This window comes from Hyposmocoma kahamanoa, unplaced genomic scaffold, assembly GCF_003589595.1.
Source record: "Hyposmocoma kahamanoa isolate Upper Pololo Valley unplaced genomic scaffold, ASM358959v1 68, whole genome shotgun sequence".
In the NCBI taxonomy this organism is placed as follows: Eukaryota; Metazoa; Arthropoda; class Insecta; order Lepidoptera; family Cosmopterigidae; genus Hyposmocoma; species Hyposmocoma kahamanoa.
In genome coordinates, this window is record NW_020653856.1 from 3,959,212 (window position 1) to 3,975,910 (window position 16,699).

A 16,699-nucleotide genomic window follows, 5' to 3' on the forward strand; every position below is an offset into this window, starting at 1 on the left:
CTGGGTGGTTGGGTTCGTCCTGTTTGTTATATTTGTAACTAATTATTAATATTATTACGTATCATTTTTGTGACTGAGCACTAATCCTAATACTAACATAGTTATAAGGTGTCATGTTACTAACTTACTAACTTGTACGAAGTACATTGTCTGAAATAATTTTTTTTTATGTTTTTATTTATTAAAACCTTATAACTAATTACAATCGAGCCATTTTACAAGACTAATAAGTAATTTTAATTTAACATAATTTCCTAATACACAGGTAACTTGTATAAAGAAAAAGGGAAGACATTTCGTTCATGTGTTGATAGTCTTATTAACACTGGCACTAATATTTATTTTATTCGCTATAACTTAACTACACTAACTCTAAAGGACATAGGTGGCTATGGACACGCCGCCGCCGTTTCGCTTATTACTAGACGCACGACTTGTTCGTCCCGTCACTGGATATCATAAAAAAGCGGCCTTACTGTTAAATACCAATTTATTCTCGTAAAAAATGCAAAAGAATATATATAATAAACAAACCGTTTCTTCGTTCACGGGACAGATTTATTCTAAAAATATTGCACGTTCGTTATGTGTATTATCGCAAATCTGTGATCACATGTAAGTACATAAGAGCTATGTATATCCGAAACAGGTGACTCACAAATATTTACCTTTACATCTCACATAATGTAGTATAATAAGTAGATGTGTATACATGTATTATCTAAGCGTGTATATATACGTACACCGTAAAATGACATTGACTTTGACTGATAAGGCCCGTGCAGTGATCGCGTTTCTGTGGAGACAGCGGAATTTTTTCTTTCAAGTATTATTTAGTGTTATCAACTACAGAACTGTGGTAGTTCAGCGGGTGTCTTTTCTTGATATATCCATACTGATAGCCGACTGTCTCCAGGTACTTGGAATGGACCTGTCGTCCAATTTGAACTTCAGCAGATACATTGAATCCATGGCCAAAAATGCAGCAAGGAAGCTTGGCATGCTGTCCAGGGTGAGGCGTTACTTTACACTGGGACAGTTACTTCAGCTGTACCAACCGTGCCAAGACTTATAGGTGACTTGGAGTTAGTGGTGGCGAAGCTGCAGAGCCTCGAACACCTCCGTAAAGTTGTCTGCTTGTCGGTATTTTACAGGATATATCACGGAGTGTGCGATGGAATTACACGATTTAATTCCGCCTTCCCCTTTCCATCACCGGGGGACTAGGCGTAGACTTGAGTTCCACCCGTATGTCGTGTATATTCCAAAGATTAGAACGAAGCGTTCCACTTCCACATTTATATGGCGAACGGCTATGGAGTGGAATTCCCTGCCTGCAGATTTGTTCCCTGAACGTAATAACTTGGGCCTTTTCAAGGCGAGACTGAATAGGCATTATTTAGGTGTGCATGCTCCATAGTCGACCTCATCGTTACTTTCCATCAAGTGAGATGGAGATCAAATGCGCACTTATATTTTATTTTTTTTAAATGGAGAACGATTGCTTCTCAATCGAGAAGTACACGATTGGATTTCCTATGACTGAATATACCTACTTATATTCACACTCACACATGCACTTGCATATCGTCAATGTTTTGTAGAAAAACGAAAGCGCCATTTCCAAAAAATTTTCTGGGAAGCATGTTTTAGTTTTTCACGACTGTTTTAAAATATTTACGTCCTGTTTTAAAATCATATTTTGCTTTTAATTAAGTTTTAATTATTTATTTATTGTCTGGACAATAAAACAGACAACAATCGAATTACATTGATAAGAGCTAAGTATAAATTCTGTACTAGATTGTAACCATACTGTATGTTTCTTCTTATTACTTTATAATAATGTATTGACACATCATTATAAAGTAATAAAAAAGATCTACTGTTCACAATTGGCTAATAAATTCCTTACTTAATAATATACCCACTAATTTACTAAATACAAAAACGAAATGGGAAAACGAAAAAGTACATACTTGTTAAGCGAGTTACTACTCCTTTAAATATTCTGGATCTTGAGTCAATCATCTCAGCAGAGAGTAGTTTACCACGCTTAGAGGTGGAATATTTTCTACAAATTTAAATGGGACCATTTCTGAGGTAACCTCTTTTCAACAAAAGAAGAATCATCAAAATCGTTCACAAACACCGGAGTTATCGCGTAACATACCAACAAGCAAAAAAACACAGTCGAATTGAGGATCTCCTCCTTTTTTGAAGTCGGTTAAAAATATCCAAACTGGAGTTTTTCGTACACGTCTCGTTGTAAAGTTATAAAGCTGAATTTAAGAAACAGGACGTAAATATTTTAAAACAGTCGCGAAAAACTAAAAATGGCGCTTTCTATTTGGCGATGTCGGATGGAGAACCAGAGTACAGGGTCCCATGCGGATACTTCGTACCTCCTAATCCAGCGCCCACAGTTCAAACAGCCACCAAAGTCGTCAATTATAATGGTACCATAATCAAGTATTAACCATAAGCCCATTGCTGTTAATGATAAGAAATATTTCACTATACTAAGTCCAACCATTAATTTAACTATTGACATCTCGAATTCTAATCAATTAGTGATGTCCTAATGCGTTTCTGATTCAATTTTTTCTTGATCGATTTTATTATAAGAAGTTTAAATCGTTGAGTGTGTAAGCGGGTTCAAAAATTGAGATTGGGATCGTGATTTGACAATTTGTGTACTCAAGAATTAATAATTAATGTTAATGAGGATTCAAGTGATCATTCCCGTTCATGGGGAGATTACGAGTTTCTTGATCGTTCTTTTCAGGGAGGTCAGCGTAGTGAACGAGCAGTAGTTTAAAAAATGACGTTTTCTAGTGTAAAAATTTTACCTATGGAATAAATGATTATTTGACTTTGGCTTTAGATCCTGTTCCAAATCCCGTTATTTACAAGAAACATTCATTATAATTATTTATAATTCATTTCATTTCATTGTAATTTATTAGTCAGGTGCCAAAATTTATCAATTTGAATAATTTTCATAATCTGTTGGCTCGATATATACCGGAGCTAAAAGAGCACGTCGCTTCACTAAAATTAAAAAAATAGAGTCTAGGAAGTATTGCATTTTTTGTCTATGGTTGTATGTAACTGCCTTCGTGGCCAAACGGTTACCATGCCGGACTGCCACGCAGAGGTCCCAGGTTCGATTCCCGGGCCGGGAGAAATAGTTGTATGGCCTACAATTATTTCTCTCGTGAGTTTGGGTGTAATTTGTGGTTGTCTACGTGTGTGTCCATGGCACCCGCGACACAGGGTTTCCCTAGTGCGGGACTATGTTGAGTGTGTGCGTGTGTGCGTTATTATGTCAATAATTACGGAACTTCGGAGGCATTCATACGTCAAAAGTGAAATAAATGGTTGCACGGAGTAGAAGTATCCTCTCGTAACTAGAGTTCTCGTGACATTTAGGTAGGCTCTTTTTCAGAGAAATACCGGCCCTTTTTCGTAAAAACCTCCTCTCCTCGACTAACTATTTTAATTAGCATTAGGCAAATGTTTCAGGGCTACGTAACAATATTAATTAATGCAAGAACCTTGAAAGATACATAACTGTACAAGAAACTCCGAACACGTCCGATTTCTACGAATTAATTCCGTAACTTGTTACTTTAGTTAACTGTGAGGTTTCAGAAAATTGTACACGGTAAAGGCTAAATTGTAGTGTAATGTAATTAACTAGTCTCAAACTAGGTTATTACCTAAACTATAATTATCCAACGAAATCAACCCAGGTAAGTTACGCTTAGAACCTATTTAGAAAAGTGCGTTTCCAAAATCATCTAACACTCACAGTGCCAACTGCCACCCGAAGTCGTAAAATTCCGATTATATTTTGATGAGAATTAAATCCCAAGCATTAATTTCGTACAAGAATATTCAATTTAAACGTTAGTACGCTTTCAGTAGCGTAGAGCTCCTTGTCAAAAAAAATCGTACACGGAGTCTGCTGCCATATTATTTCTGCTACCAAGCAGTAACGCGAGCATTATTGCTATCCGGACAAAGGACAATGGCAAACTCCCATATAAATTTTTGTTGACATAATTTGTATGCGAAAATGTCGAGTTGAAATTCCTGAACAAATTTTGTTTTGTGTTTACTATTCTGAGAAGTCTGGAATTAAAGATATTCCAGTTTTAAGTTTTGGAGGTTATGTTTAATTACATTAACAGAACATAAACATTTAGTTTAGTTTTAGTTTATTTGTATAACAATATTAATAAGTTGCATAAAACAGTAAATATTTTAAGTCTCATTATAGCAACACCACCGGTAATTTTTGTTGTGGTCAACACAGGTGGCCATTACTCTCTCTTCCAAAAATTGTAACAATGTAACGTAGATTTTTTCTACTTTTTTAAAGACAATATTTCGTCGGCTTATTGCAAGAAGTCATATAATTTATATTTATATAGAAGCTGAATGTTGCTTTGGGTTTGCGGCGTGACGAAAGTTCAGAGGAAATTATTTTGTATGCTGGTCTGGTCAAAAAGCATGAACTGAAGCCATAACAAAAAACAGTTAATTAAGAATATACCACAGACTATTGCACTGGAAACTCGGACACAAATAATTTTTTTGTGAAACGTGCCATCTATCCCTGATTTCGAGAACTTATTCGTCACTTTTACCATTTGCTCGCGTGGCGTTTTCGAGAAGAAATTATCGACTTTATTTTTTGTAATGAAGTAGTAGTAGATGGTTGAATTAGTACATTTGATATTACGTGAGCTAAATGTGGACCATATCCATATGTGGGTACTGAAACTATGTTTTGGCAGCTAGATGTCGCCCAACGCAGGAATACTGCATGGAGTCCTTCAAAATTAGGGTTTGAAAAGGGTCTTAAAGGGTCGGCAACGCGCTCGTGACGCCCCTGGTGTTGCAGGCGTTCATAGGCGACGGTGACCGCTTTCCATCAGGCGGGCTTGCTTATTTGCTGCCTACATAATATTTAAAAAAAACGTTAAGAAACTAACTGATAGTTGCAGATATCAGTCCGGTTATATACGAAATAGGCATTAAAGTTTCTTTTGAATATGATTTTATTTCCAGACAGAGATGGGCCGCTATTATAATTTGAAAAACCTAATTAATTTATTTATTCATACTTATAATTAAGACATTTGAAGACGCTAAGGAATTTTTTGACTATGATTTTGCCATTGTTCTTTGTGAATTTGGCAGTAACAAAATACGCTTAGTTCCACTATGCCTGGTTATACAACCATAGGCATTTTGTGTGATATCAAGTGACGGGGATGAACAAGTCGTGCGATTGTTGGTAATCGTGAAGATTTTACTGCACTTCCACCCTTCTTGTGAAACATCGTCCTATCGATAACCCCCGATGGACATTATTGGTCATTTTGTGTTATTTTTGTAAACAGACATATTTATTTACTAATATTATGCTCCCCAAAGTTCAAAAATAAAGAAACAGGACGTAAAAGTAAATCGGGCGTAGTGCTCATTGGAGGTATCGTTACGTGCTCGGATAGCAATAATGCTCAATGCAATCAATTTACGATATCGTCAGATTTGCGGGATCGTAGTCGATCAAAGAACATAAAAATGCAGAACAAGTAGTTAGTTATCATCCGACGGGTGTCAACTATAGGTTCAACTCGAAAGACCTATATGAGTCCGCCATTCTAGCTTTGTGTGATATGAATGTGTCATTATTTCGTGCAAGTTCTCTAAAATCCTAGAAAAATGCCTTATTGTACTGTTTTGGAATGCAAAAATGTAGCCGCACCAAAAATATTATCCATGGTGGTATTTAATAACTCCAATTCGTCGTCGTTCAGCAATGAACAGCTAGATGGCAGCACATTGATTGAACTTTGAATATAATATCAAAACGTCGTAACTTGTAATAATAGGATTGATGGTATTGAACTTTGAACGATATGCCAACAAGGTAAAGTTTAAATTATATTAAGAATGCAGAAATTGTTATTTCTTTTTAAAATTTGAAACTGCGACCAATCAATACCAAGTTTTGTAGTGTTTCAAATTACGAATATGTGAGTTTTGGCGACATCGGTTCTGATAGTAATCGAGGCTTAAAGCACCTCCATTGTTTTTTTTCTTCCGTGTGCTGGATGCAAATGGCCCAGAACATTAAAAATTGGCGCTTTAAAGAAGAGGCATATACCCAACAATGGGTTGATGTGGGGTGATAAAAGCGTAACATCATCCCTGAACATTCTGTCATATTGTTGCTAAGCATTCGTCTACTTTACATTAAAAAAGTCACAAGATTGCCAATTTCCAGTGCAGTCTATTTGTAGACGCCACAACTGCGCGCTGGCAACACATCAACAAACCAATCGGCAGTATTGATGTAATCGAAATGCATCTCGTTTAAGTATTTACTAAAATAAGTATTTATCGAGTCCTTAAGGTGCATCTACGTAAGACGAGCCGAGCACGAATCCGTGTAGACTGACTTACGAGTCTCGAACGAGCGCGCGCCGGGCGTTCGGCTCGTGATGGATTGTCCTCCGACAATTGTCTGTTTTTTTGACAAACGCAAAGGCATTCGCATCCACTGTTGCCAAATTAGGCAATTTCTCGCCATTTAGACTACTTAAAGGGGTCGCGCGGCGACTAAAAAAGTGGTCGACGACTCAACGATATTTAGGCCATGTTTGAAATAGACTCATTTGGGGGTTTGAGTATTTCGCCGTGTGGGGGAACTGCTGCCGGGCATTGGGGAATATGAACTTTCTTATTTAGGGATTTTATGGCTTAGGCGAATATCGTTTACTTAACATACGTAAATTGACGATTAACTTCACAAAATCTGGCAACACTGTTCGCATCGCACTCGCAGTGCGCCGTGGTCTGAAGTTTGTTTGTTAACTGGATATGTCCTTAACAAATTTGTAGATCGCCATCATTTTGGCTTTCTAGCTTTTTTACTGATTTCGACTGTAATAATCGCTGCAGCAGCAGCTGCAATAGCTAAATTGTCCATGTTTGTCACGACCCGCGAGCACACTGCGGAAAGCTACGTTCGAGGACAATGATCGTTGGAGGCTCATTGTACATCCATACTTGACGTCGCGAAGCCCGCGAATGACGACGAACAGAGCGGCTCCGCTCGTGCTCGGCTTGTCTAGCGTAGACACACCTTTAGATGTTCGCGATTGGTACATACAGAAATGAAACTATATTTCCTGATCGAAATGGAGTATGTTTGTTGTTTCAAACATACCAACGGTGCAAGCCATTTACAGGCCCCATGGTTACGTCTGACTGCGATGGTAAAGTAGTCAATCAGAGTTTTACTATAAGATCCGAAAAAATAATTTCATTTGGAATAATATGAACGTTAAAAAAAACACTTACCCGGTCATGAAACTTGCTGGAATCATAAGACCTCTCCGAGCACAAGTTGTATATCTTATAGTGGTTCTGGTGTTTATTCTCCAGGAACCTGTACACCTCGTCTATGTGGTTTCTGTATACGGCTTCCAGCTTCTCCGCGGGGAAACCCATCGCTATCAGCCTGTCTGTGATATCTGATACAAGTTCTGTTAAGGAAAATTTTGGAATACACGGTACATTGAATTATCGTCGATAAAATAGTACCTGTAACGTTAAAATTGGGAAATTAAAAAAAATATATCTATGGTGACTTTTCAAAGTATTTTTCAGAAAAATAAAACGAAACCTTTTTTAACCCATTTCAAAAAAGGAGGAGGTATTTAATTATTCTGTACGTTCTTTTTTGTATGTATGTTACGCGTTAACTCCGGCATTTGGGAACCGATTATGAAGATTCTTTTTTGTTGGAAAGAGGGTACATCAGTATTAGCCCCATTTAAATTTGAAGAAAATATTCCACCTCTAAGGGTGGTAAACTAGGGGATGATTCCGGTTTCGCGCACTTTCCGGTAACCAATCACAATAAGCCTTGGCAAATAGATGTAATTTCACGAGGTTTTGAGATCGGTTTCTCTTTTATAAAAAAGTTATGATGATTTCAAATTTATTTTTCTAAAAATATTTTTTTTTTTTCGATAATATATTAATTACATCGTACACTTTATGTAATAAAAAATACTACAACACATAGCACTAGTTTGCCACCCTTAGAGGTGGAATATTTTCTTGAAATTTAATTGGGACCACATCTGAAGTACCCTCTTTCCAACACACAAAAAAAGAATCACTAAAATCGGTTCACAAATTTTAGTTATTGCGTAACATGCATACAAAAAAAACATACAGTCGCATTGCGAACCTCCTCCTTTTTTCAAGTCGGTTAAAAAACACATGCGATAATACGTCAAACGGTTACGTCGTACGTAATACGAGTCATTTTGCTTCGGTAGAGCGGCAGGAACACTAGCTTCATTTCAGAATTTATTTTTTTTACAAACGAAATTGAAGCCTTCCGCAAAATGTATATCATGTAGTATACGTGTGCTATTTAGTTCAGTTAGTATAAAAAAATCATTGGTATATGTAAAGTACCTATTGATTACACCGGTTTTCTTGTAAAATTTCGAGGTAAATAGGAAATGAAACTATTTTTCCGGATTTAAATCGCGTATATTTGTTTTTTCAAACAAACCGACGTTTCGGGCCCTTTACAGGTCCCATGGTCACGGTTGACAGTCAACGCCATGGCCCGAAACGTCGGTTTGTTTGAAAAAACAAATATACGCGATTTAAATCCGGAAAAATAGTTTCATTTCCTATGTGTAACAATCGCGAAAACCTAAGAACTCGATATTTCGAGGTAAGTTTGTGTTATTTTTCTATCGAGAAAATTTTTAGGTATCTTGTTTTTTTTAACACTGTATATTAATCAGTGTAAGTGCTCAATTTTACTATATATTTTTCCAAAGTGATTACTTCAACAATTTCACTGCTATGCGGAAATCTCCTGGAAAATTGTCACGTTGCAGATTTATTTATTTATTAAGAAACAGGTACAAAAAGAAAAACTTAAATCTAGGCTGCTAACGGTGTAACAAAAAACATTTTTGGTTCGACCGTACACTCACCATCACCATCTAGGCAAATAAATTAAAAGTTACAAACGAAACAAATAAAAACCAATAAAGAAGAATAGAAACAAAAAATAATATTAATAATTACACTAACGTGACTCATTTATAATGCTATTATCAACTAAATTTTTGCTATTTAAAACGTAAGTAGAATAACAATAAAGAAACAAAAATGTGCCCTTGTTACACCAAAACAACTCTTTGAAATGTTCGTAAATACACAGAGGCATGCTTATATTTATTTTAAAAATAATATTTGAAAATGCTTAATATTAATATTCACAGCGAAGCGAAAGATCGATGTCGATAATATCAAAAAATGCTTTTAAAGTATTTAATATAGACAGAGGTAACAATAAATTGGAGAATTTATTAGCTAACAAAATGTCATTTTTAAATTACTCAATCTATATGTAGTCGTTTCAAATGTCCTTCTACTCTACCCATTTTTGTCGTAACTATCAACAATCAACAACAATCTAGCATACATCCACTAATGTGTAACTTTTTAATGATATGCATATAACTCTTTTGATAGAACCAGTTTAACGCGACCTATAAGCTCTAGAAGGGAAGCTTAAATGCTTAATGTTAATTGCGATAGTTAGTCGGAGAGAGATAATGTCCTACCGCTCCTTTTTTTATTAATTGCCTCCGTGGCCGAACGGTTACCATGCTGAACTGCCACGCAGAGGCTCCGGGTTCGATTAAAAAAAACCTACAGTCGAATTGAGAACCTCCTCCTTTTTTCACTACCTAGCTCTGGAGCAAGATGGGATCTACGATGGAACGAATTCGCCCAGAAGATGCCTATTCAGTCGCATTTTAAAGATACTCGGGTTGTATGAGTTCGAAAACCTGATACTGTACACCTGAAGGGAATATCGACCAAGTGAGGATGATACACGTACGTCTGGATGTCCAATGGTAAAACGGGGCGAACGGGATGAGTTGATGGCACGGGCACCGTGAGCTCACCGAAATATATTCTGTAGAAAACCGACAGATGGACAAATTTGCGTCGGTGGGCTAAACTATGAAGTTTAGATTCGAGCTTATCGTCGCCAATAAGTTTCCTGGCTCTGCTCTCTCAATCGAATAAAAACTAATCTATCAGGAAAACATTATTCTTAAAGTTTCCCTGTTTATTCAGAAGTTTAAAATCAAAGCAATTTTCATCTAATACCAGTGATAGTTTAATGTGATTCAAATGTCAAGTTATCATAATTTAACGATCTGCATAACTCAATAAATCTTTTTGTTCGTCACTGTCCATATTTATTGCAAATACAGCTATCACGTGACGTCAATAAAGCTGTCTGATGGTCGGATTAATAGTCACTATCATAGAAGTCTGATGGAGTCAAGGCTCAAAGAATACCAACTGAGTTAACTAATTATCACTAGCATAATCGACCTACTTTGTTTATTTATGTGTTTATATATGTGTGGAAACTTGTAAAATTTTAATAATATTTATCGAGACAATATTTTTTTGATGCTCAAAAACATAATTGATCTATTGTTAATGTGCACTTTTAAATAAAAGATTTTTATGTTTCATATTTATATATATTTTATAATATCAAGTAACGTGACGAAGTTGCTGTACCACTCAGAACTTTAAATCAAAGATAAGGGGCACTACCACTGCTCCCGTGAAGTTGCTCTTAGTAAATAAACATATGTATACATTTACAATATTTATTTCATATACGGTAGACCAAGACAATCTGCAAGAACTAAACGGGTCACTATCATGGATTCTTGTCATCCAAAAACGCAGAAGCTCTATACTGACCTTCAGTATAAAGTTTTTGGTTCACTTTTTTTTTTTATTGTGACTCGGCAAAATGACTGCACCGCGCCTGATGGAAAGTGCGAATACAGTCCAGAGATGAGAGTAACGGATGGAAAACACAAATATCTTCACTCCGTCACTATCATTTTGCCGGTCTGGCCAAATGCTTCTTCACACTACGTTTGAAGGACCCGATGTTATAGAGGGGAGGGAATACATGCGCCGGGAGTTGGTTCCACAGTTTGATGCTTCGGCATAAAAACGAATTGCCAAACTTTTTTTTTTTGGACGGTATTGAACTGACCGTCCAACTGTGGCAACGCAGTCCGGCACGGATGGTCCGCTGATGGAAAGGAGAGGAAGGGATAAGGTTGAATAACTCTTCAGAGCACTCACCGTGGTACAGGCGATAGAATACGCTAAGAGACGCTATATCTCTGCGAAGCTGTAACGACTCCGCATGCTCAGTTACATGAGGATCGTTGACAACACGGAAGGCGTAGCGCTGCAGTCCATCTAGGGCATCGAGCAAGTACTTGGCAGAGCCGTCCCAAAGGTGCGAACAGTACTCCATGCTGCTTCGGACCTGAGCTTTATACAACAGGTATCGCAGCTCTGGAGTAAAAAATCGGTGCACCTTGTTCAGGATGCCAACCTTGCGCGACGCGGTACAGATGACGCTCTCGATATACTCTTTGTTGCTCATGTCCTTCCGGATGCTCATCCCCAGTAGGCTGAGCTTGTCCTGCAGCGTCAGCGTTGTACCCTGAAGGTGGGGAAGTGGAATCAAATATATCTATAAATATATCATATATAATCAAATATATCTATATATATAAATATATCACTATAGTTTCAAACCTCATAAATGGCAAATTTTGGATATCAACCGGAATCTTATTATAGAAGCGTATACTCGTACATTGCCCCTTAAATGAATTCGTGAAGACAACTGTCAGAACCGTCAGGTTATTTTTGCTCCTCGTATTAATAATATGTTTATCACTATTTTTCATAAAAATATATATTGCCCGACGCTTTGCCAATTAAGACACGGAATGAGATAGCGAAACCTACGAACTTTTGCCTTGTGTTTTTTGCAGATCTTTATTTTTGGATATCGAGTATATAACCGGAAATAGAGACGAAATGTCATTTAATTTGTTTGAAAACTATTATGCCAAATCATTACTGTGACAACTGCGCTCCGATTGGCTAGCCCGAGTTCCAAACAATTGTCGGGGTTCGTCAATTGTTTCTCTTCAAATCGACAAGTTAACTTGAGCTTTGAAAATTACATATTTAATATTCTATTACCGATGAAATGTGATTCCGTTTGTTTCGTAATTAGATGTTTTGCTGTTTTTCCCACACCACCGAATAGAACAGCACGGCATTGTTAGAGATATTATCTTTATTACAATAAATATTTTTTTGGAATATACGGAGACGTACACACACAGGTCAGTAGTTGGCCTGTCTATATTTCAGTGCAAACGAGAGTTGTTGTTTATAAGAGCTGTATCCCTAATGTGTTACTAGAAATACATGGCCCTTATTTCGTCTCTATTTCTGGTTATATACTCTGTTTTTGGAAGACGTTGTTGGTTCAAATCGATCGAAGGAATTGAATAAGATTGAGTATCTTTAATAGTAATCTTTGTACTAATAATAATTATTACAAATTAGTGGAGTAATTCCACAAAAATAATTGAATATCATGATGGTCAAACGTCGTGACATTCAATAAACTTAAAAATTACAATTATTATAGCGACATCTCTAGCCATCTGTGAGAAATATAAGAAAAGCTTTCTTATATTTCTCACAAAACCAAAAATATATCTTGTTAACAGATTTTTTTTTATATAATATCAAGTGACGTGACGAACAAGTCGTGCGCCTGATGGTAAGCTACACGCCTGTTCATAACAGTCGCAGTGCCACTCAGCTCTTTTAAATCGCAAAGATCTCAGGCGCACTGCCACTGCGCCCGTCACCCAGAGACAAGTTGACAAGTCCCATGTGCCTGTAATTTCATAAATGTACTGTAACGCCAATGTAAGAATTTAATTTTTTTTTAAACTTCTCTAAACTGTATCAAACGAGACCGTAGAAACCTGCGATGTTAAAAAGAGGGGGTAAAAATGTTTTCCCCCTGAACGATTTATCAGAAATTATAGGCACTTAACGCTAAAAGCTGGAAGTGTCCCTATTGTACCATTACGGTCGGGGGGTGTATTACGTTGAGAGTATTCATAGTCAGAATAAGTAACGTCGATACTAGAGATGGGACACGAGAGTAATCGGTATCGATAAGTATAAAAAAGGTCGTTGGTAATTTTTTATATCGAAACCTTTCGATTAATAATTTACCTAATATTATTAATATTGCACCTTTGAAAACTGTTTTTAGCTCCTACGAAATATGACGCGCTAATTTTTGCAAAGTACATGGAATTCACTTGACTTTCATTTAATAATGACGTCATAAATTATGATGATGTTCTCTTCTCCCACGATATTCATACATTTTTTGTGAACGTACTTCACTAGTTTGTTATTATTATCGATACAAAGATGGACCAATGCAAAGAAAAATTGTTGGTAGGTCAATGGACAGGACTTTTTATTTATTTTTTTATATAGGTACCAAGTGAAGGGACGAACAAGTCGTAGGCCTATTGGTAAGCGACACGCCTGTACATAACAGTTGCAGTGCCACCTAGGATCCCTCAAAACCGAAACACAGTAATGCTCACATTACTGCTTGGTGCGGAAATGGTGGCAGTACTTCCCTGGACGAACTCTTTCACAAGGACCTCTACCGTTATTAACCATCAATGGTCAATGCCATTTGTGAGAAATTTAATAAAATAGTTATATTTAAAAAGAAAAACAAAGGGTTAACACTTAAATCAAATTCGTAGTTCTTATCACTGAGCCTGACATTCCTCATGTATTGCAATGGATTCATATTATAGGCGTGGTGTAAACAACAAATTTGTAAAATGTTCTAGGTCGTAAACGGTAATATTTCTGTAGAATCATATCTTCATATGAAAGAATTAACAGTTAGATAAAATATTGTTTAATCTAATTCGGTAGCTAAAAATCCGATAGAAGTTTGACCTAAAATTTCACACAACGACAAATAGTTCGATGCCGTTATGACACAAATTTTAAGAAAATCGGGTTAAGAGCTGACATAATTGAAATCCGTGTCATAAGAAAAAACTGTAAATCGATTTTTTACGAATTGAGACGCTTCAAATATGCAGATCTGTAGAAAATCAAAATATTAAGGATGCCGTAAAAACTTCATTTCAATGAAAATGGCGGATACGACCTTAAAGAAAGTTTGAATCGATATCATAAGCAATAAGGGTCAAATTTCTGGGTATTTGTGGCTTTGCATTACGTCTGTTATTATAATAACCTGGAATTTGAACTGGAAAATGGTATCCAGTCGGTAATTATAATATATAGTAATTTTGAAAAAAAATAAAGGTAAAATAATCTTATAACTGTAATGAATATTTTTGTGAAATTACTAGTATGTTATAATTATTAATACAAAGATCGAACACAAAGAAAAATTCCTAACATCTGAAAGGACTCGAACCTGCATCTGTTTTGCCACTCTACGGCTAATGCTCTACCAACTGAGCTATTACAAATCGAGTCAGCAGACTACGAATTTTTCTATGCGTTTGTTATATTAAAATTATTCGTATTGTTACTAATAGGTGATATAATGAACATTTTGTAATATAATTCAATTAGAAGAAAACTCACAACAAATATTTAGTTGTTAATAGTTTTTGCCCTCGAATTTGGGCGTCAATGGGTTATAACTCGATTTGAACTCGGCGTTAACAAAAGGTTAAAACCCGGGAGCTTGCCCATCTCTGGGTGCAAATAAATTCTTTGTTTTAAGATGACATTTGTATCTTGATAAAATACTCATCAACGAATCATGGCATTTCGCACTGCTGCGCTCCACCCCCGCCGCCCGCTCGCAATGTGTGCGCGCGGCTTATATTTATTTATGTGGCATACGCCCGGGGGGAAGAGCGTTGCCGGGATAGCAAATCTTTTTCAAAATACCCTATTGCGCTCTGTTGTCGGAGCTTCACGATCCTCTTAACAATTTAGGGTAAAACTCTGTTTGATCGCAAATGCACAAAGACTTTTGTGCGAAAACTGAACCGTGACTTACCACCGAAATGTGGGTGCAAGTGAAGGTCCTTAGTTTATTTCTGCCCCACTGTAAGAACATATTAGGTATTGTAATATGTGAATCGTGACAAGAACGAGAATAAGTTTTAGTAGCAGTAAATCTCCACGTGTAAGAGTTAATCCAGGGAAGAACTGCCACCTTACCTATTTCTGCCCCAAGCAGTTATACTGACTTCCGGTTTTGAAGGGTAAGGGTGAAATTACAGGTACTTGGGACTTGTCAACTTATGTCTCAGGGTGTTGGGCGCATTGGCAGTGCCCCTCCGATTTTTGCGATTTAAAGCTCTGAGTGGCACTGTAACTTTTATGGACATGCGTGTAGCTTACCATCGGGCACACAATTAGTTCCGTCACTTGATATTATAAAAAAAAGAAAAAGGCAACGGTTAATCCAATGAACGTAGAATCACATATGAAAATAGTCATTAGATTTAAGTGACGTGACGAGTCCTTTACTTTGGTCGACTGTGCCATTGCTGGAGAAAACCGTCTCTTCCAATTAATGTTTTAGGCCATGGGAGAAGTGAGATTTTAAAATCACAAAAGTGATCGAACAATGTTGTAACCTAAACCTAACTTGTGAAAGATTGGGAGTCCATGCTTGTAACTAGTCATGTATCACAGCTCACCAGGCCCAAACAAATCTCAAATAAAAACAAATCAACTGCTAGTATTGAGTAGCAGGTGATTTTGTTCAATGACAAGAATTGTCACTGATCTCAGGACCTTATCATTCTTCGCCTAATTAGAAAATCTATGTAGGTACTAAATAAAATTGTACTAACGTACTAAACAAATTGATACGACATAGACAATAAACGTTATGTAACATTTGCACAATTGTAAAATTGGTGATTTGTCTGCCAGTGTCGCACTAGTCCGGTGCGAGATTCAATTCCATTTGAATTTCTAATTCAATGTTGCGTAATACGAGTCTGTCAGATTCTACGCAAGCAATGTTCCGATGAAAATTTACGACACCACATCAGCTATGGAGAGTGGTGGTGGTAAATCAGTGGCGGAAAGTTTGCTTCACATGTTTATTGTTATTTTTAATAGCAGTAGAGCTCCTTGCGAGAGTTCGTTTAGGGAAGCACTGCCACCTTACCTATTACTGCCGGCAAATTGGAATGTCAGTATTAAGTTTTTCAAGGGTGCTGGTGAAATCACAGGCAAATGAGACTGGTCAACTTATGTTTCAGGTTAACCGGCGCAGCGGAAGTGGCTGATCTGAGTGGCACTGCAACTGTACGGAAGTGCGATCAAATTTCCCAATGTCTTTTTTATCCAGTCGATTGGAAGAACTGGCGGAACACTTTACGGAACATTTTGTATAAATTCTTTAATTTATACAAAATGTCAACCCCCGTGGTTAATTTGAAAAATTAACATGCACTAACCGTGACTGCACCGCGGCCGCCGCGCGAATGCAGCGCGACTAACAGCGGCTAATTTGAACACGCGCTTAAAACCAGGCCTTTAACTTGATCATAAATGTCCCTTGGTATCATAAAAAAATAGTCCTAGAACTATATTGCTAACATCTTAAACAATAACATTTGTTCCAGGAGTTTTAACAGTTCATCACATTTCACTT

At 36.8% G+C, this 16,699-nt stretch overlaps 1 protein-coding gene across 3 annotated transcripts in view; it reads right to left on the minus strand.

Moving 5' to 3' along the window:
- The window catches only part of LOC113232321 (phosphatidylinositol 3,4,5-trisphosphate 3-phosphatase and dual-specificity protein phosphatase PTEN), a 117,915-nt gene that overhangs the window by 32,560 nt on the left and 68,656 nt on the right, over positions 1–16,699 (minus strand). For all 3 annotated transcript variants that reach the window (XR_003310611.1, XM_026467002.1, XM_026467001.1), the window contains exon 2: positions 7,387–7,559. Coding sequence is in view for 2 of the 3 variants with exons in the window: in XM_026467002.1 (XP_026322787.1) it covers positions 7,387–7,559 (173 nt within the window). In the remaining variant the exon portion in view is untranslated. The remainder of the gene's footprint in view (positions 1–7,386; positions 7,560–16,699) is intronic.